Raw genomic sequence first — 20,968 nt, 5'->3', positions numbered from 1 at the left:
CCCAGCTCCTGAGGAGAGCGGGCTGGAACTAAGGCGAATGGCGCCTGGCTCCAGACGCACACGCCTCGAGTTCAGAAAGACGCTTAAAAAAGAGGCTCATGGCGTCAGGACTGATGTCACCGCTACCGACAAACCCTTTTCCAGGGCTCTCGGCACCTCCGGGTTACCCCCGGACCGGCCCCGGGCCCCCTCAGGCGGCCGCTGGGGTCTGTGAGGGGCCGCCGGGCCCACCCGCGCCGAAGCGGGACCGCGGCCCGGCCCGGGGCGTTGGCGATGGCTGGCGGCCCCGCCCCTCCCCTCCCCGCCCCGCCCCGCCGCGGCGGCCCCACACAATGGCGGCGCGGGGCATGCCGGGAGCTGTAGTTCGTCGGGCGGGCGCGGGAGTCGGCGGGCGGCGGCCGCCTGCCATTCCCGTCGTGCCCCGCGCGGGGTGAGGTGCCCGGATGTGCCCGGCGGCGGAAGAGAAGCGGGTCTCTTCGGAGCCGGCCATCTTGTGCGGCAGCGAGCAGGGCGCGGGGGCCCGGCAGCATCGGAGGAGGATCCCGCCGACGGGGGCCCATCATGCCGGGACACCTGCAGGAGGGCTTCGGCTGCGTCGTCACCAACCGCTTCGACCAGCTCTTTGATGACGAGTCCGACCCCTTCGAGGTGCTGCGGGCGGCCGAGAGCCGGAGGAAAGAGAGCGGCGGCGGCGGCGGCGGCGGGAGCCAGGGGGGCGGCGGGGCCCGCGGCGGCCCGGCGGGCGCCCAGACCAACTCCTCCGGTGGAGCCGGCGGCGGCGGCGGCCCGGGCCAGGCGGGCGCCGGCGGCGGCGTCGGCAGCGCGGCCAAGCAGCTGCGCAGGGAGTCCCAGAAGGAGCGCAAGAACCCGCTGCCCCCCTTCGCCGCCTCCGCCGGGGGCGCCGGCGACCGCCGGGAGGAGGGCAGCGGCCAGCCCGGCGCGCCGCTGCGGAAGGAGGGTGAGCGGGACCGCGGGGGGACTGCGGCGGGGGAGGGAGCCGAGCTCCGCGGCGCTGCCGGGCCCGGCCCCGCCGAGGGGCCGCCCCTCGCCCCGCGGGGGCCGCGTCCCGTCGCGCACAAAGGCGGCAGCGGCGGGAAGGCGCCGGAGCGCGGCGCGGAGAGGGAGGGAGGGAGGGGGGGAGCCCGGGTAGGGCCGAGCCCTCGGCTGCGGCGGCAGCCCCGTGCCCGCGGCGGGCGGGCGGGCGGCGGCCTCGCACCCACGTGGGGGAGCGCATGGCGGGGCCAGCGGGCTGCGGGAGGCCGCCCGGGGCACCTGCTTCGAGGGGGCCGCCCGTCCGCAGGGCCCGTTAGCGGCGGGCCCGGGCAGCCGGAGGTCTGGGAGGAGCGGTGGCCGGTGCAGACGCCGTGCTGCCCGGCCGCACGTGGCGGCGTGTCCCCCACGGCCCGGCCCGCTCAAAATGGAGTCGTTCGTTCGTTCGTGCGTGGGGTGCCCGGGTGCTGCCTCTGTGCCGAAAGGTTTTGTTCTGGCGTGGCGGGGCACGGAGGAGGGAGGGCTGCCCGCGGGAGAAGAGTAACGTGAACTGGAAAATCCCAGCAACGCATCCTAAACTTAAATTGTGTTTCGGGTGGCCTGACGTCTTTGACAGGGTGTCTGGCAGTCCCCGGGCCTTTCAAAATTCACTTGGGTCATTTTTCTAGGGAACGGTGTCGGTGGGAATCACGTATGTATTTTAACAATAGGTTGTGTGAATTCTCAGCCATGTTTGTGTAAACCCGTAAGACGTCCCACACGGGAAACTTTGTTGAAAAAAAGAAAGCATAAAGAGGTTAAACGAATATGCTCTGGGCAAAGTAATTAGTAGGACGCAGCTCTGCATGAAGAGGGATAGATTTTGTGCATGCATGTCGTCCCGTGGCAGGCAGTTGTACCGCGCACAAACTTCAGTGCACGTCGAATTGGTCAGAACTCTGATTAAATTGGAATCCTTGAAATGCATCAAAGCGTGGTGACAGCAGTTGACGTGTGGGTGAGGAAATAACTTGCTAACTGCAGTTTGACTCTAAATGATCTTTTCAGAAACGCAGCCAGTTCAGAAGAGCACAGTGCTACATGAAAGCCTCTTAATACTTTAGCATTTACTGCAGTGCATGTTGCAAAATGGTTCTCCACCATGTTTTATGCTTTTTAAGAAAGGAAAGTTTTTATATACTAGTTTTAGAAAGTGGGCCTCCCAAATGTTATTTGAAAACACCTTGTGAGAAGCAGAAGTGAGGTACTGCGTTACAATACTCTTTGCTTATGGATCTTTTGTACTTTAACGCTTGAGAGTTTTTTCTGTGCAAGGAATGCAGTAATTTTTCCCGAGTGGCAATTTGCTAAGCCAGTGTCCTCTGGAAATACCAGTCAGATACAGAATTATGGTGTTGTCCCTCATGAGCTAAACCTGAAACATGGGCAGTGTCTTTGGCCAACACAAGACAACGCAGAGGGTTTTTGGCAGGGCTAGCAGTCCATGTTTACCTCCCGGTTTTCACATTCATTTTCAAGAACAAGCGCTACTTCACTATGAAAAAAGTATTTCATGGCTTATTATAGTAGTGAAACAGAGAAAGTCAGGCCTGCTTTTGTAGCAGTGTGTGTGGAGCACTGTAGTAAACAAGGTCACCTTCCAGTTTGAAAACTTCTATTTTTTGTGTGGGACAGTAGTTCTAACACTACAAAGGTGTTTAACGCCATGGTAGCAACGGGGTTTGTTTCCTGTGTGCATGCATTGCAGTTCAAAACTATTCCACTACTCTGTAAAGGTGCAGGTTATTTGACTGGTGAATTACCAGTTCAAAGCTTTGTGATACTAAGAAAAAGAAATAAGTTGTATTTTTGGTTAGGCTTCACCAAGAACCAGGTTTTTCTGAGCAGAGGGTGTTGAACTCGAAATTCAAAAGACATGGATTATTCGTTCCAGTTCTGCAGCATACCTCCTATGTGACACTGGCCTGTTCTCTTTCCTTGCTGAGCTTTACCTCTTAAAATGAAATGGTCCTCCTTAGTTTGAGAGTCCTTTTCAAAGTAAATGTTAGTGAGTTTAACCCCTGTGTTTCCTCAGGGAGTAAGCATTACTTAGCAAGCAATGTATGTCATGCAAACTTTATGTTAAGTACAGCTTGTAAGGTAAGGAAGACATTGTTCATTTGGGTGTGTTGGCTTGGATATCATTACAACTGTAACTTCTTTAGCCCCACCCAAATGTGACATTGCTTGTTAGGCAGGAACTTATTTCTTTAAAAAAAATTGAAATTGTCAGCTTTTAATTTAAAAGATAGTTCACAATTATTGAGCCAGCCTTGGTGGTTTGCTTAGTGTTTTTTCCCCTAAACATTTTGGCAAGAAAGTAGTATAACAAAGGAGTAATGTGTTTGTCCAGATCTTTCTAAAGAAGAGTAGACAGGCCTTTCAGATGAGTGGAAAAGGAAACTGTATTTAAGATCCTTCAGCTGTCTTAGTGAAGAAGATAATGTCCGTGGGAAGTTATTATATTAAAAAAAAAAAACTTTCAGAAGGCATAGAGAGGGAGGGAGGAATGCTAGCCAGTTCAGTGGCACAGTGTATTCTTAAGCTATTTTAAGTAAGTGCACAACGAGGTGAATTTTTGTCGGGCAGCATGTATTGGACTGTGAGGGCTGGTGTGGATGAACACACCATTTAGTCACTGACCAGTACCTATGGTACTGGGCTGCCTGCTCATCGGGGTGCAAGTGACACCTCTCTGGGTAAGGGTGGCCCTGCCCTGGGGAGTACTGCTGGCCGAAAAAGTTTCCAAGAAGAGCTCAGTGGGATGAAGCAGGGTGGCTGTCATAGGGACTTGGGTCCAGCGTGGTGATGCTGACCTCATTTTCGTGCGCATCAAAATAAAAACCACTTGTTTTACCTGAAAAGCACCTTTCAGAGAAGAAGGAAAAAAAAAAATCTTGCTTACCTTGATTCTTCTTTGAAAATTGACCCTGTCATTTTAACACGGATTACTAATGTATTGTGTGCTCTGACAGGTTTTGTTTCCTACAATATTGTAAGAGTGTGCACTTGTACAAAATACAATTTGATTGAAATGCTGCGTAAAAATGTGACTAAGAAGAGTCAAATGATCTACAGTGACTTTTTTATAAAGGTATTGTTTCTCAGATTATCTAGTCACACGGCTAGAAGAAAAACTTCAATTCCAGCTTACCTTCAATATTGTTTTACGGCGTTAGAGTCAGTATCTCTCCGGGAGCAGCTCCACATTCCGTTAATGTGTTTCGCCTAATGTTTCAGGGATAAGACGTATTGGCCGGAGGCCTGATCAGCAGCAGCAGCAGCAACAGCAGGGTGAAGGCAAGCCTATTGACAGGAGACCGGAGAGACGACCTCCTCGTGAGCGCCGCTTTGATAAACCTGCTGATGAGAAAGGCGAAGGAGGAGAATTTTCTGTTGATAAGTAAGAATTTTGTCTTGCATGACAAAGAACTGTCCTAGCTTTGATAGAAAGGGGCTGTCCTGCCTTCTGCTACTAAGTTAAAAAACAAACAGCTGATTGAATCAAAATTAAATTGATTGGATTAAATTTTTGACAGTCACAAGAAGAGCGTATGTCATGCAGACTATAACACTTTTCTTTCCTTTTCCATGATTTTGTTTACAAACTTGACTAAAGTTTTAGAATGGGAGTGATCTAACATGACCAGTTCCATTGGTGTAACTGAAATTATGGTTTAAATCATTAAGATATCCATCATATCTCTGTAAATCTATAGCAGATAGCTCAGGAAAGGAACTTGAGTATAGCTGTTGCCTGCAGGATGAGATTTGTTTGCTGTTACAGCTGTTGCTTAAATCCGTACAGCTGACTTCATGCCAATAAAAGTTTGTCCATGTAGGTGTTCACACCTTGGCTGCAGTGGCTTCAGATCTGGAAGTGGTGAAGCCATCTTATGTCTAGTCAAGATTTGAAGTGTCTTGAGTATCATGAGGGATCCAGAATTCACGTGTTCTGAAAGTAATGTTCAAATATTAAAATTTTAGTAGCCAAAGTTAAAATCCTTTTAAAAGTAAGTTGGATGAATGCGAGTTAAATTGAAATTGTGATATCAGCTAGTTATGTAACACAATGCAAACACTAAATTTTGGACTTTAGTGCCAGAAGATGCAAACAAACAGTAATCCTTCTGAGCATTTGTTTCCAGATTCTAAAATGCAGGCATTATATATGTGGGTTTTTTCAGTGTAATAATTTGGCATTGAAATTAGAGCGTCAACACAGTTACAAACAGTAATTATCAAAGGAAAAGTAAGTAAAGAAAATTCTGAAAAGAGAAGAAAACAACCTTAAAAACCATGCTGCAAATTTTTGGAGGTGAAATATTCGCGTTTGGCTGTTCCATGCTAGACCCATTCTTGACCGACCTATGCGTGGCCGTGGTGGACTTGGAAGAGGACGTGGACGCGGACGTGGAATGGGCAGAGGAGATGGGTTTGACTCTCGTGGCAAACGTGAATTTGACAGACATAGTGGCAGCGATAGATCGTAAGTCTTTAACTTTTTCTATTGTTTTTTGGCTATTCTTTACAATTAATACACGTTTTAAAATTTGCCTTTGAATTTCTGTATCTGGACACTATAATGTTAACTCAGTTTTGTTAGTTCTGTTTCACATTCACATTTCAGCGGCCTAAAGCATGAGGACAAGCGTGGTGGCAGTGGATCACACAACTGGGGAACCGTCAAAGACGAGCTAACGTTAGTAATCTGTAATTGCTCAGAAAACTATTAGCAGAATGTTAATCCTAATTCTTACGGCTTGCAAAATGTAAGGATTTAGCTGCCTTTTTTGCCTTTGATTTTGATAATTTTTGCTACACTATTGAAGCAGCCTTTGCAGGATTTAGAAAATTAGCGATTTCTTGTAATGTAAGAGATGGCTTCACTGTTAAAACCAGAATTTTGGGGAAGTTTGGAATGGGGGGTCTTGTGCTGGTTTTTGAACAATTCTTTTACTAGAAAGAGAACAATTCAATTTTAGCATTCGGTTAAGCATGCTTTTTTACAAGTATTACATTGAAAACAGTATTTATAATACCCAAATCCATTTTGTATCTAAAGGTACAGCGGGAGGCTTTCAGAATGGGTACTAGTAAGTGTTGGGGAAAACCACGAGGAAGGTGGAAAGCCTAGAATTTAAAAAGCACAGAGAGCACCAATCCTTAATGAAATAGTTCTTTTTAAAGAAGAGTGGGTTGTGTAAATCCACTATAGAACTTAGTCATTAATCTTATGTAGCTTTAAATAGAGATGAACTTCTAAAAAACAAAACTCCAAACGTTATGTAATTGCAGTGAATTGGATCAGTCGGCTGTAACTGAGGAAACGCCGGAGGGAGAGGAACATCCGCCTGCTGATTCTGAAAATAAGTGAGTAGTACCCCTCTTAATGTTCTTTGATTGCTTCAAAGGTAGTATTACTTTGCGTTTAACCTCTGATATGTATTCCTACTTCTGTTTTGCCAAACTCAGATTATATTTTCTTCAGTAGATGTGAAATTATCCACAGTGGTGCTGAAAGACTGTCTCTGTAAAAACTGCCTGTCTAAAAATTGTTGTCGTGAAACTGTTCATTAGTGTCATGCAGGCTCTTAGGTCACTTTCAGATTTAGTTATTAATAATCAGTTCTAAGATGCTTAGGGTCTTGGGATTGCAACTCCTAAGTACCGAATCCAAAAGCCTCTGTGCTCATAACTAGGTAGAACAACCAAGCAAAAGGGACGAAATGTTCTTCTGCCAGTGGAAGGCAACTTTTTTTAAACTTAGTTTTTCAAAGCAACTGTTGAGTCTGTGTGACTAGCCTGTAGAAGAAAGGTTGTATCTCTTTCATTCTCCAGCTTCTGTGTATGCAGGCGATTTTCAAAGTGGTTAACTTGATTGCTTCTCATTCCACTTGGACACTGTTACAGAAGAAACCAGGGACTGGATGAGTGAAATAGAGTAACTAGAGAAGCAGAATGCGCAATAGTGATACTTACAGTTGATGTAAAAATGTGATACAAGTTTTTATGGTAGTGTAATACAATAAAATGTTGTATTTTAATGAGGAATGTGCTTTACGGTGGATTCAAAAGAAAATGGCAAACAGATGAGATAGAATTTTGAAATACTTGTTTGCACGAGATTTCTAATGTGGAGTTTGCTATAGCTTGATTTCCTCATTAATAACTTTGGTTAGTGGTAAAGAGGGTACAGTTACTGTGTAGAGAATAAGAAATGGATTTAGCTTAACTAAAAAAAAGACTAAATGCTATTACTTCTCCAAGGTTGTGGTGGTCCAAGGTTAAGGTTGTCTTGTATACAGAAGTAGTATGAGAATTTTTAAGGAATTACACCTTGGGCATTGGTCAGAAAATGCAAGCAAGCTAGCTAGTCCTTAAAAAAATTATTGGAAATCAGGATATATTAAATTTACTGTGTCTGCAGTATTTCCTGGATCTTTATTAGTAGCAGTGTCCTGGTGTTTGACCAGATACTGACCTATGCGTGTGCGGATCGGTTATCTGCAAAATCCTGCAGGCTATTTGTATGGGTTTTTTCTTCTTCCTCCAGTCTGCAGAAAATGTGTACTTTTCTCAGTTTTAAGCATAACACATCTGTTGTAATCCATCAGTTATCTTTCTAGAAAAGCATCTTTACGTGGGTTAGTTTTCAAGTTGGCTAGTTTGGTGTGGATCTCTAACCTAAATGTTTCAGCAGAACTGTAGGACATTTTACTGCAGTAAAATGTGCAGAATGCCGAGGGGTAATATGGAAATGAATATATACCATGTCAAAAATCATTCTGTCCTACAGAACGAGAAAAAAATCGAAATACAGTAATTTTGACTTAAAACCTCTGCATTATTACATCAAAATTAATGGCTGCAAAATTAAGACCTTTTCTCTTAAGTTGAGGCTTTCATGATCTTTTTACTGCACATATATGGCACTAGTTTTCTATAAATCAGAAATGTAGTTGCATAAACGCACTGAAGAATAACTAGAGGATTGACTGCCTGTGTAGTTGGAACATGATCTGTTATTGAGCATAGTGGTTGTGTGTTTTACTTAAAAATAGCTCCTTGGCAGAAGGTAGAGGCACCAGAGATTTACAATGAGGTGACATTGCACAAGTAACTAAGTTGTATGCTGTTGTTTTTTCAAGTTAGCTGAAAGTAGAAGTTGTTACAGTTAGCTGGGAAATTAATAATTGTCTTTGGTTCAATAAAGGAAGCAGACTGTCCAAAGCTGATTAAATTCTGGTTTTTAAAAAGCTAAAAAACTTGAAAATTGTGGTAAGAACAGGTGCTCTCACTACCTTAACTTGAACCTTTGGGAGTGAGGTGTCTCAAAAAGGGGGGGGAAGCTCCAAACCAGTCCATTGCAGAAGTTAAGTTTTCATATTTGTAAAGAAAATTGTCATTAATGTGGTGAATAGATGGTATGGGTCAGTGTTAATTTTAATGTTTTGCTGTGCTCACCATTTAGTTGCTTAAAGGTGTCTGGCTGTGATTTTTTTTTTTTTTGGCACTCTGGCTAAAGGAGATGAGTTTTCATGTGTGCTTTCTGAGTGGTGGAAGTGAGGGGTTTTTATACACGCCTCAACTGCTAAATACTTGACAAACGTTTTTTTTTTAATGTTGCCAATTAACCACTGATTTTGAATTTGTTGTATCTAGAATGTGAGTTCTAAGTCATGATCATAATATCCATGAATTCACTACAGAGAGAATGAGGTTGAAGAAGTTAAGGAAGAAGGTCCTAAGGAAATGACCCTGGATGAGTGGAAAGCTATTCAAAGTAAGGATCGTGCAAAAGTTGAGTTCAACATCCGTAAACCAAATGAGGGTGCTGATGGGCAATGGAAAAAAGGATTTGTTCTTCACAAGTCAAAGAGCGAGGAGGTAAAGTGATTTTCAATATTTGCTAGTATCCACTGTATAGGTTTTTCTGTTGATACACACTTCTTGGAGTGGAACCTCTGTTCTTTGAGATGCTGACCTGTAGCTAAAAGTTTATGAAGCGGGAGCGACGTTTCTCTTAAAACTGAAGTTATGCAGTAGCATAAGTAGCCATTCTTACTGTGGTTAGTTTTAGCAGTTGACCTGTACCCTTAGGCTGGTGTACACTGTGACATAATCTAGAGGTAAGACTGGGGTACTACTGCATCTGGGCAGGTAACTTTGTAAGGACTGTCTCTTGGCGAGCATTTTAGAAAAAGTTTGTCAATATCGAATTTATTTATTTGCCTTTTTTAAAAGGAAGCTTATGTTACTTAGCATCTCTGTTAGTCTTATGCAGTACACAGATTTATGGTGCTTGCTAAACACGTAAGATTGAAGGAATACTGGTCGTGCTTCAGACACCTTAATACCTAAACTGTGTATCTTAAGTTTGTAACATAGGTATCTTCTCGTTTTGTAATATTATACAGACAACTGTCCTTGAAGCTTTTGAGAAACCAGGTGAAATACATTTGTATGCTTCAGTGATATTCAACATAGTTGCTGTAGAATTATTTTAAAATTGTAGTTTCTCAAGCATACTCATTTCTGTCATTGCAAAATTTTAATTATTCTGTTCCAAGATAGTGAGAGTGTCAAGGAGAGACATACCCTTTCATTTCAGAACAGGAAGGAGGTGCTGAGAGCTCTGTTTTCTAATGCAGGGCTGCATTAATCTTTGTTTTTAATCTTTGTTTTTAACATTCTGTAATATCTTAAGTGGCCCACTTAAGATACTGGTGGCCTGCAACTGTGTACCAGATGGTTCTGACTCCCTTTGAAGTAACTAAATAGTGTGTAATATGCTGTTTGGTCTTCTAATATGTATTTCTGCTTTTTCACACCTTGTCAGGGTTTTTTTTGTAGGCTGGGGGCATAATACAGCTGGGGAGGCACTGTGTAGTACTTTCTAGTGAAAACTGCATTTCTAATCTCATTGAACTCAGAATGAGTTTGACTTCGTGACAATCATGCTATTTTCTTTTCTTGCTGTGTAAGGTAGTTCAGTTCTTTAAATGATTGCATATCTTTTTGTTTACCTTAAGCTGTTCGGTGATTGAAGTGTTCATTAAATACTTCTTTCTCTGGATTCCCTGTGTAGAAAAGGGAAATTGAGTTAGACTTAGTGTTGCTGTATATTATAAGAGTATATTTAAACAGAAGTATTTATGTACTTTATCAAGATTTACTAAACCTGTAGTCCTTCAAGTTCCCCCAGCCTCAGTCTCTCCGAAGCAGATTTATTTGACATTTAGTTAGCTGAAGACAGTCTTTTTTAACATACCTGCATGTATGATAGTAAATAAGATGGTGGTACTCTTGAGTAATTTAGAAGCTAGAAAGATCCATGCTGTATTGTCCATTCGAAAAATGCATCAGTAGTTAACTCAAAAAAAAAAAAAAACCAAAACCCCAAACAAAACCAATGAGAACAATCAAATTACTTTCATGGAAGAACTGACATAATTAGTAGATTGTTCTATTTGAGAGATGTATTCAGTTAACTTCTCTTCAAAGAAACGAGTCAGATATTTTTAACAGTATTGCATAAGAAGTTAACAGCCCCTTGCTGTGTAAGCACAGAAGTGAGATATTACCAAAACTGTCTTTAAATCTAGATGCTTTTAGCCTGCTTTTATTGTATGTCCAGCAGATGTCTCTCCCCATTTCACTTATTCACTGTTCGCTGATCCCATGGGAAGCAGCGTGGGGTTTTTGCTAAGTATTACAGCAGGATAGCTCTATAATACAGGTGTTAGGAAGGCCTTCACTGCAGCTCCTTTGTGAGCAGTTTAGAAAGTGGAATATTTGGAAGTTAGGAACAAAACGTACCAATCACCTGCTGTTCTTTTTGTCCTCTTGGACATACTTATGAGTGGTGAAATTAAGGTTGATGTAACGTTTCTTTGATTCTTATTGATAAGAAGGGAGTTGATGTGTGGAAGTGACTTGGTTTATAGGTAAATTCTGGGTTTCGGCCGCAGATCTTCTGTACTTACGGCTGAAAAATCGCAATGTGCCCCAGTAGATTTTCTCAGAAATTTGGATTGAAGTGTTGTGATGACCATCCTCATTCCTGTAGCTTGAGAACTACTGGGAGAATGCCCTAGGAGTCTGGGAAAAGGAAGTATGAGGATCTAGTACTGTTCATCTGCCTTAGTCTTGTGAAAGAGCTGTCCTCCTCTTCCTCCTACTTGCGCTCTTAACTGAAGGGTGAAACGCTTGGCCCTATCTGAGGTCTTTCCTCTTTTTCACATTTGCTATGCAATTACTAGAAAGTGATACTTTGTGTAAAATGAACTCTTAATACTATCTCAGATTCTTGCTGGTTTAATATGAAATCCATGTGTATTGGCAGCCCTAGTCTAATGAGATTCTTTCCAGGAGATTGGGTTATGCCATAAAATAGAGATCCTCTTTTTTCCTTCTCTGCAGCTGGTTTAGTGGCTTGAGTCTTTTAAGTTCTGCTGGTGCAGCTGAACAAAAAATGGGAAGAAGTTACGTTGTGGAGAGATCTGAAAATTTGTTCAAAAAGTTGGATGCAAGTCTCCTGGAAAGATTGATACACTAGTAGATCAGTTCCTACTCTATGTATCTGCTGTGCTGTGCCTCTTTCCTATGCCTTCAAACTTTCTTGCTAATCTAATCGCTTCCTTAGAGGAGGTTGCAAAGGGAGACTGAGAAATATGTTTTGGAAAAGAATAGTTCATCTTCTCAACATTTGGAGGAATGACTCTTGAATCAAGGCTGTGCAGAAACCTTTTCTCATTAACAGCAATTTTAAACATCCCACCTTCTTATCTGTCTAGTTCTGTACGCAGTGTGTCTGAGGTGTGCTAGAGATCAGCCTGCATGCGTGGTCTCTACTGGAGTTTCCAGCAGCTTGTGTTAAACTTTTTTGGTATCGATCTGAGATTTCTCTTGTCTCCACGCCTGTGGTGTAGCCCATCCTCTAGTCTTTCTGGATGCTTGCACAGCTGTTGATCTCATCCTTTTGCTGCTCCATGTGCTCAGTGACATCTGTATCCAGCAAGTTCATGTGACCTTATTACCTGTTGTTTCTGTATGTAGTTGAGTCTCATTTCTTCCTTTTGTTTTCTCCCTTTGTTCCTTTTGTCACTTTGGCGTGGACACGCAACTTTCATCAGACAAAGGCGATGACAGAAATGCAGGGGAGTCTGCTGGAGTCAAATGAGGTACTGATCCTTTATATCTAACTGGTAATACCTGTTTTTTAATATGAGCCCCTTCTAAAATGAAGGTCTGGATATTAAGAAGTCACAAAAAGAGAGAATACAAGTAGATACAATACGGAGCTCTTCTGTCCATGCCTGTTGTCTAACTATGCACCATATAGGACCCTTCATAATTAGCACCCTTGCTCCTAATTCAGCTGAATTCAAACCTTATCATAAGCACTTCTATCATGAGTCTTTTTATTTTTTGTTGTTGCTGTTATTTTTCCATATCTCACTGTCTGCTTTGGCCCCCTTTCTGTTAGTAGCTTGTTCTTAATTTTTGACAGCCTTCCCCAAGACCCGTAAGTGCAGCAATGCCTTCAAGAAGCTATCAGTTATTAGATCAGAGCAGTATTGAGAGTTGCCAATACATATAAATTAAATGCTTCGAAGGTGATTCAGAATAAGCAATCTGTACGGTATGTCTATGACTGTATGTTGTCACCTAAGTGATAGAAGAGGATGAGGAGAATATGCCAAGTCTTTTATTGGTATTTTAAATTAGCTTTAGTTACTTTGGATAAAGAAATCATCGGGTTACATACAGAATTTGCTATTTGTTGGTTTAGTGGTTAAACCAAAGTTAAGTTGTGAAAATACAATGGTTTTGGTAGACTGTAGTGTTTCTTTTTTAAGCAATAACAGTGTAGGGAAGGAAATGCACAGGATTATTGTACAAATCCACTGATACTACCTCTCACAAAAGAGAATGTCATATGACTACCAATAAGTTGAGAATATAATCTCATACCCTGCAGTGATCAAAACTGTAGATAAAATATTAAGTAGTAAGAAAGGAATCAAAAGCATAACAAAAGGGATCGTGAACTGTTTCGCAAATTGTTGGTGTACTTACATTTGAGTGGTGCCATGTCAGGCTGAGATGTGGAATGACTTTTCTCTGAAAAATAAGTGCTTAGGCTAACTTCCTAAGTTTGGGAAAGAGGTCTCTGAGGGAAGGGTGTACAATTCAAATCTATAAAATCAGGAGTGTGGGATGGGGACCAGTTGTTCCATGGAATACATCCCGGTGAAGTATGTTTGCAATAAGGCAGCATGGAGGGGTATTTCTCATTGTGTCTAATTAACGCCCTTGACTGCAGGACGTTGTGGAGGCCAAACGTACAGTTGGGCACGGAAAGGGGTGATTAGGTTGGTGGGGGAGAAGGCTCTCTATGGCTCTGTACATTGTGGTGTTTGTGACTGACTCAAGGAATCCCTGAAAGCAGCTTTCAGCCTTTTGACTGCAGACTTCTGTGTATCCATTGGCTGCCTTATGAAGGATCCACAAATGGTAATTAAAGGGTAGAGGGCTTAATTGCACAATATGTTGCCTTTGAAAGTCAGCACATTGTGTAATTACACCACAAGAAAAGTAAGTTAGAGTCAGGAGGCTTAAGCTTGCACATGGCACTTCTGTAGGAAAAACCAAGCAAACTGATAATTGCTGTGCCAGAAGTTAAGGGGTTAGAGGAAAAGAAAGCATTGTATGTTGTCATGTATCCAAAACATGATGATTGGGCCTTGTAATAGGCAGAGTGCTGGACTAAGCCCTTGGTCTGATCCAGTGTGGTCAGTTTTACATTTTGTGTGTGCCATAGGTGCCAAAAACTGACTTACCACATGGAAAAATTATTTGTACAAGATAGAAAAATAAAACTTTAAAAACACTTGTGTTCAGTATGTAATAATTTCAAATACTCGAATGTGCTGGATAGTAGCATTTATGGTGTTAGACGTAACTCTTCGGTGAATGCCTTGCTCCTCGAGGCTCAGGTTTCTCACTGGGAACCCATCAGCTGTAAGAGAATGTTGTATCATGGCAAAGGCTGTGAGAGTCATATTTTTCAGCGTAATTGGTGAGACTGGTTCTCTGTTCTAGCATTAATGTTTTAGCTACTTCAGTTACATTGTGTTTGAACTGTTTATGCCTCGTTTGCTGTTTGTTACGGCTAATGCAACCCAATAAAGGGTTCTTACCATCTCCCTTGTTTTAAATATTTATACAGGACTAAGCAAATGAGAAAGTGTAAAGTACTGATTGAGCAAAATAAAGATGGGTTACCAAGTAAGTATTTAAAAAGAATGAAATGAATTGATAGAACCTGAAGATTTCTCAGGATACGAAGTGAGAAGAAGAGAAATGCTAGAAAATGAGGTTCTGTACTGGCTTGGTGATAGCCAGTTTGGTCTCGGATAAGCCTAAACATGTTCCTCTGAAGGAACTCCAGAGCTTCCCTGAATTACCTTGGAAATGCAAAATACCTTTGTTTGCTCAAGTGCTTATTTGATTACCTGTATGTGGTTTTGTTGTCTGCACAAGTGGTATAACTTGATTCCTAACAATTCCTGCACTGTCTTTTAACTTGAATCAATCAAGGTAACCAATCATCAATTTGGGAGTGCATTTGGAGGTGAACACATATGCTGTGGTGGTAAGAGTGCAACTACAGATGAAAAGGTTTCTTTGGTGGTTTTTCTTACTCATGAAGAAACGCTCATTTCAGGCTCATGCTGAGGACTCTGTAATGGATCATCACTTCCGCAAGCCAGCAAACGATATCACATCCCAGCTGGAGATCAACTTTGGAGACCTTGGCCGCCCCGGACGTGGTGGCAGAGGGGGACGGGGTGGCCGAGGACGTGGTGGCAGGGCCAGCCGTGGAGGCAGAACTGACAAGGTAAGTAGCTACAGCTTTCATCTACAAAGGAGTTTAGTTTCAGTTGTTACTAGGATTTTCATACGGATAGTTTTAGGTGTCTTCCTTATTTCTGGGGGAGTTGCTCTGACAACAAACACTGCGTTTTAAAACCTAGCGTCTATTCTTACAGGTTTACTTTAAACTAGGCTACTGTTAGGACAAAAGGATGACTGTTTTAGCAGTGTTCTATATTAAACACAAAAAAGGGAGGGTGGGGAGTAGGTTAGATTAAAAAAAAAAGTGCCCGTCTTTGTATCTAAACCTGAAAAATGACTCTTCAGCATGGACAGATCTGAATGTACTGCGAGACGCTTCTGTTTTTGTGCCAGAACAGAGCCATAAGTGCTAGAGCAGTTATTTTCAGACGCAGTCAGGACGGTATATCTGCATTGCGACCTGTTGGGGGTGAAGACTGATTTTACGGCTGCATGTTATATCTTGAATTTGAGGAATTTAGAGTTTTCATGTGGAAATAGGACTCTTACTGGGCTTTTTTTCTAATCTTCAGTAATTTTTTTTTTCCTCGTCTAGTCCTAAAGCCCTAAGGAAATACTCAGGAAAAGTACTGAATGGGGCTGGGGAGAGAACATGTAAAATTGAAGTACTGTAGTATAGCTACAGTAAAGATTTGATTTAATATGGATCACTTACTCGGATTAAATGCATCTAATCAAATTGTTACTCACTAGAAAGTGAGTTCAGTCTGTGTGGTGTGGCTTTCTTCACATAGACCAGACTTGCTCATTTGTGTCTCTTCTAGGACAGACTTTGTTTTCTCTTTTACACTGGATCACTTTAAGTTTTAGGTTTATTAGTTGCAAAACTCTCTCCTGATATCAATACAAGAAAATTTTAAGGAATTGAAATCAAATGGTAGTGGTGTTTGCTCTGAGTTGTTTCACTAATATGGCATCTTGCTTTTCAAGAATGCTGTCATAAAGTAGTTAAAAACTCTTCTGCAGCTTATTTTATGTTGACTTTGTTTATTTCCTTCCAGTTGGTTAAGGAGTTTGACGTGATCCACACACCCAACCAGGTTGGTGATCTCTGCTGGCACTTGCATTACCTATGAACGAGGCCCTTCTGCTGCAGGGGCTGTAGCTCCCCTCCTGCAGTGGATTGGCTTTTTTGGCTTGCTTTCTGCTTTTCTGTAATGGACAACCGGAGATACTAAGGCTGCAGGCTTAAGACCCTGCTATTACTTTTTAACTCTAGTTTGTGTGGGCTGGGCACTTCTGGAGTGTCTTAGTCTTGCCTATAGGTGTTGATACAACTTCTATTGGAATGATTTAAATATATCTCTTGATAAATGAGTATGTTTACAGGAAATTCCACTATCCTGGCTCTTCCTACTCTTTTTCTCTTCTGCATCCTTGATGGACAAAGTGAAGAGTATTCTAAAATACTTAATTTCTGCATTTCACTGCAGCACTAGTTTTTAGGTGTGGTACAGAGCCTTTTAAAAAACTGTTGGGAAGTACTGAGGAGATTCGTGGTTAATGTATGAATTTCTACGGCTAGGTTGGCACAAAAATTCTTTTTATCGACAGCTAGGTTGTGACTGGGGAAAAATTAAACGTGTGAAACTTAATTTGTGCTAAAAATAGACCTTTTCTCTAACACTTCAGTCATGTCCCTCGGTAAGAGTTGATGGTTATGTGCTAGTAGAATAGTGTAAGCCCACATGTAGGGATCTCTTTAAGAATGGAAAAAGACATAACCTTGTGCGGTAATCATGTGCAAACATGGTCTGTTTGCCTGTAATGCCTCTTCAGAAAGCTTTGATTCAAAAAGTAGTATAAGAGACTTTCTAGTCCTTGGAATAAAAAAAAAAAAATTGCTTAACATGGGGGGGAAGTTGCTCTTGTAGTAATTTGTCCAGCACTAGACTGCTTACTCTGCTGTACTGTATACCTCTTTGAATCCCAGTATTTCCCAATTGAATAGGGTTTGGGTTAAAGTAGTTTTAAAAAGGCAGAATTCCCACCCCTGTTTGTCTGGGGTGCAGGGAGTCCTCCTGCCTGCAGCTGCCCCTGCCCCGTGGAAGTGCCGCCCAGCCTGCCTGCACAGGGACGGAGCCTTAACCTTGTCCCCGTGCCCGCTGGCGGGGCCCCAGCGTGTGCCCGCAGTTGAGGGGTGCTAACATCTCACGCTGCCCAGCTCAGCTGTGCGCTGAGCCCGTGTCTGCCTGGCGAATGGAAGGACTTGGTAATGTGTGAAGAATTAGAAACGCAGTAGGGCTTGATGCCGCTGAAGGTAATAACTTTCTGATGTTTCTCTTTCAGTCAAGTGCTTCTGCTCCTGATGTAGATGACCCAGAGGCTTTCCCAGCTCTGTCCTAAACTGGATGTCATAAGCCAACCCTGCCCTCGTCGGGCCTTCCTCTCCGAGGCTTGCATGCTTAAGGATCCTAAACAACTAAGAAATTTAAAAAAAAAAAAAAGAGGAGACTGTCATTCATACCATTCACACCTAAAGACTGAATTTTATCTGTTTTGAAAATGAACTTCTCTCGCTACACAGAAGCAACAATATGGTAGTCAGTTTTGTATTTAGAAATGTAATGGTAGCAGGGATGTTTTCATAATTTTTTCAGAGATTATGCATTCTTCATGGATACTTTTTTGTATTGCTGCTTGAAAATATGCGTTTCCAAACTTGAAATATAGGTGTGAACAGTGTGTACCAGTTAAAAGCTTTCACTTCATTTGTGGTTTTTTTTTAATTGAGGATTTTAGACATTTTCCCCAAACTACAAACTGGGTTTTAATTATTGCACACTATTTCCGTTTCCTTAATTCCTGTTTAGCAGATTTTTATCAGCCCATGGTCTTTTGGAATATGTGAAATTTTAATTTGGCAGACTGTTAGTGCTGTATGGAATACTAACTCCTGGAGTACTTTAGTTTTAATGCTTAATTTCAGACTTGGAAAAACAGTCATTTTTCATCTATATTTGGTAGTTTGTTTACACAAAATCTTTATACAAAATTGATACCAGATACTTGAAAAAGATTCAAAGCACATTGGTTTATAGTTAAATACCTGTGTATTGATCCAGCAATGATGTGTGGATAATTGGTCTAAACAGTTTTTTAAAATTAATGTATTACACCTTTCACTCGCCCTTTTTACCTTTATTCCCTCCTCCTCCCTTCAACAGAAGAAGATGCTTTGTTGGCAAAAAAAAAAAAAAAGGCGTTTTTAAATTACCTATGCTTTTTCTTTGAGAGGGTACCCTGTAGACGGGAGTAACCTTTCCTGTTGTTGGAGCTGGGAGGTGGGGGAAGGTGGTAGCTGTTGCTCCGGTAGTCCGTCTGGACTCCGGTTGGGATGTGGAATTTAGCAGCACAGCCTCTTGACACAAGTACATCAGTACCTGATGTAGCCACAGCACTGCTCCGACAGCGGCGGGGCTTCTGAAGAAGAAACCACAGGCCTTGGCTGGGTCTGGCAGGAGGGAGTTTTGGCTTAACCGTTTCAGACGGGGACATTGCAGTCTGTGCGCCATACAACAAAAAGATGCAAAACAAAACCCCAACACTTAACCTTTCCGTCAAAGTTTTGTTCTGGATTTGTGCAGTGTTTGAGATCTGATTGCTAGCTGACAAATGAATGTTTTTTCAGAGAGCGATTGTAAGAAACCCTTTCTACCCCCGCAGAAATTCGCTGTAGGTTTAATTTAATCCCTGTGAACAGGAACATTACCACTTCAGGACACAAAAGGAGTTGAGAGAATGACTAATAAAGAGGGTTTCTTAGGGTTTTTATCTGCAGCATTTGTTAGGAGCCTAGAAACAGGTTTCTCATTTTATTTGATGTTTTACACTTTGGACAGCTTATAACATATTTGTAGTTTCTTAACTAGGTAGATAGAAAACAAAAGGTAACGCCCTATTTTTTTAAAAGCTGTACAGGACAGGCAAAAAGTATTGGAGACCTTTGAATATGAAATATCAGACTCCTTAATTGTGGTGTTTAGCTGGCTTGCTTTATCTGAACTATTTTCTACAAAAGTTTTTGTTGTAAACCACTGTTAATATCATTGGATTAGACTTCTAGTGCACTCACCTATAGTTTAAAAGTACCAGGCTGTGAGAAGGAGGCAAGTTTTCAAACAGTGGATGGTAAAATCTCTTGGTTCATTTCTCCTGACCCTGAGCTGATCTTGCAGAGGTGCTCGGCGTGGGGGCTGTTGCAGGTCCAGCACTGAGTTGTTCCTCTTCCCTCTCCCTTTGTGGTTGGGTAGAATGTGTGGCAGTTCCAGCGTTAGGGACACCTTGGATAATACATTTAAACCGATGCCTTGATACGCAGGAACACACTTAGGGAAAAGCTTTCTCTGTAACATAAACCTTCCTCCCCTTATCCAAACTGTATATTTGCTGTTTCAGTTGCCACTCGGCCTTTTTTCCAGATGACTTCTGGGCCAGCCAGTCAGTCGTTTGGGGCCCTGCTAGCCGGACTTGGTCAGAAGCTTTCCCTTCTCCTGCTTTAAAGCATAGAGCAGTTTCCCGAATGGCACGTCACGTATGATTTTCAAGACAGCTTGTACTTACAACTGGTCCGTCTGCTGTTCTGATAGATGTAAATTTGCCTCTTTCAGTCCATTTGTGTCGAGAACTAAAACTGTGAACATATATCTTTAATATTGGTGGGTGTTAACTGAAATAAAGGTTTATTTTCATGCTCTTTTAAAAATGTCATGAAAACACATGGAAATGAAACCACTTAGGTAAATAGCGTCTCATCTAGGTTCTGCCCCAGGAGGTCCAGTCTGCCTGTGGTAATGGTGCCCGGGCATTTCCATTGCCAGGAACGGACTTTGCCTTGGGAAAATGTCTCCCGAGTAGCTTGCTTACGATTGAGCTTGCTCTTTAGTAACATTTTCTGTCCTCTTGCTTGCTACTTTTGCTGTCACGCCAAATCCAGAGGACTTAGACCTTTTAAAATCTGAACAATTTGAAAATGATGGTCAGCAGAAAAAGTTGGAGAGAAACGGAGAGAAGCACATGGTGCAAATTGGCTTTTGAATGTGACGATGGCCAGGTTTGAGCATGAAAGTTCATCTTACGGATTGAATGCCACTGATGCTGGGAGGAAACAAGACTGATTAAGAAATGCAAGTGTTAGCTGTGTGGGAAAGGGCATAAATTCTTCTGAAACATCAGAAGTCAGTGTGAATATATGGTGTTTGCAGTTCGAGGAGTTGAGACCGCTCTTAACTGTAATGACTCTTTGCCCGTGGAGATCGGTTTGCATAGCCACGCCTCTTGTTTTAATAAACGCAGGACATATGCCTAAAGCTGACACTTCCAGCATTTGCTAACCTGCTTCTTTTCTAAAATCATTACAAGGGCCGTGTTACCTTCATTTTGTATTCCTGTTCTGGTCTGCCTTCGCCAGGTAACAGCCTCCCGGCCAGGCTCAGGCTGTGTTTGAGCAAGCGCCGAGTGCCCCAGCGCAGCGGTCGGCGAAGTCCCCCGCTGCGCTGGGTGCTGGGCTAGGAAAACCAAACGTAATGTTCTTGCTGAGGGGGGTGTAACCTGACTGGGGAGGGGGAAACGGTTCATTTGCTCTTACTGGGAGACTTTCAGGTAGGAGTGAAAAAGTTTGGTGGTTGTCCTGCTAATGATGCTGTTCGTCTCTTCAAGTTGGAGTAAGGTTTTCTGGGGAGCCCCATGTGGGAATTTAGAGACTTCAAGAGCAAGGAGAAAATGCACTCTAGTGTTCTGTTGTCCGTAGGTTGAAGGTCAATATGCAGAAATAGATGAATGACAAAATAGTGCTTTTTTTGCCTTTTTTTTTCTTTTTTTAAATACCTTTCTTTGGTAATAGGTCTCTGATTTGGTTGTATGCAGCTGACTTGAGGTACTGATTTGTCTGTGATGCCCAGCCAGAATCCTCTTGCCAGGGTGGTTGCCAGATGGGGGATGGAGAGCACGAAAATGGGAGTTCCGTTATCTTGGATGCCTGACCCAAGCCAGGGTGAAACGTTTGCCTTTGAGC

The 20,968-nt window shown here is 42.6% G+C and overlaps 1 protein-coding gene across 9 annotated transcripts; it reads left to right on the top strand.

Annotated features, from left to right (window-relative positions):
* Positions 1-498: 498 nt before the first annotated feature.
* On the top strand, positions 499-20,269 carry SERBP1 (SERPINE1 mRNA binding protein 1). 9 transcript variants are annotated; one of them, XM_050900508.1, is made up of 10 exons: positions 503-958; positions 4,270-4,432; positions 5,381-5,518; positions 5,636-5,731; positions 6,328-6,402; positions 8,742-8,919; positions 12,168-12,215; positions 14,765-14,938; positions 15,957-15,995; positions 17,245-20,269. In XM_050900508.1, exons 1-10 carry the CDS (start codon positions 562-564, stop codon positions 17,299-17,301), a joined length of 1,365 nt encoding a protein of 454 aa, XP_050756465.1. In that variant the 5' UTR covers positions 503-561; the 3' UTR covers positions 17,302-20,269. The 9 variants fall into 9 exon arrangements, with proteins under 9 accessions (XP_050756469.1, XP_050756470.1, XP_050756472.1 ...); XM_050900509.1 differs by having other exon boundaries at positions 506-958; positions 5,660-5,731; XM_050900513.1 differs by lacking the exon at positions 5,636-5,731 and having other exon boundaries at positions 501-958.
* Positions 20,270-20,968: the final 699 nt, after the last annotated feature.

Source organism: Gymnogyps californianus, chromosome 8 (genome assembly GCF_018139145.2).
Source record: "Gymnogyps californianus isolate 813 chromosome 8, ASM1813914v2, whole genome shotgun sequence".
NCBI classification, from domain to species: Eukaryota; Metazoa; Chordata; class Aves; order Accipitriformes; family Cathartidae; genus Gymnogyps; species Gymnogyps californianus.
Note: the sequence above shows the minus strand (reverse complement) of the source record. Positions and strands in the feature narration are given on the sequence as shown.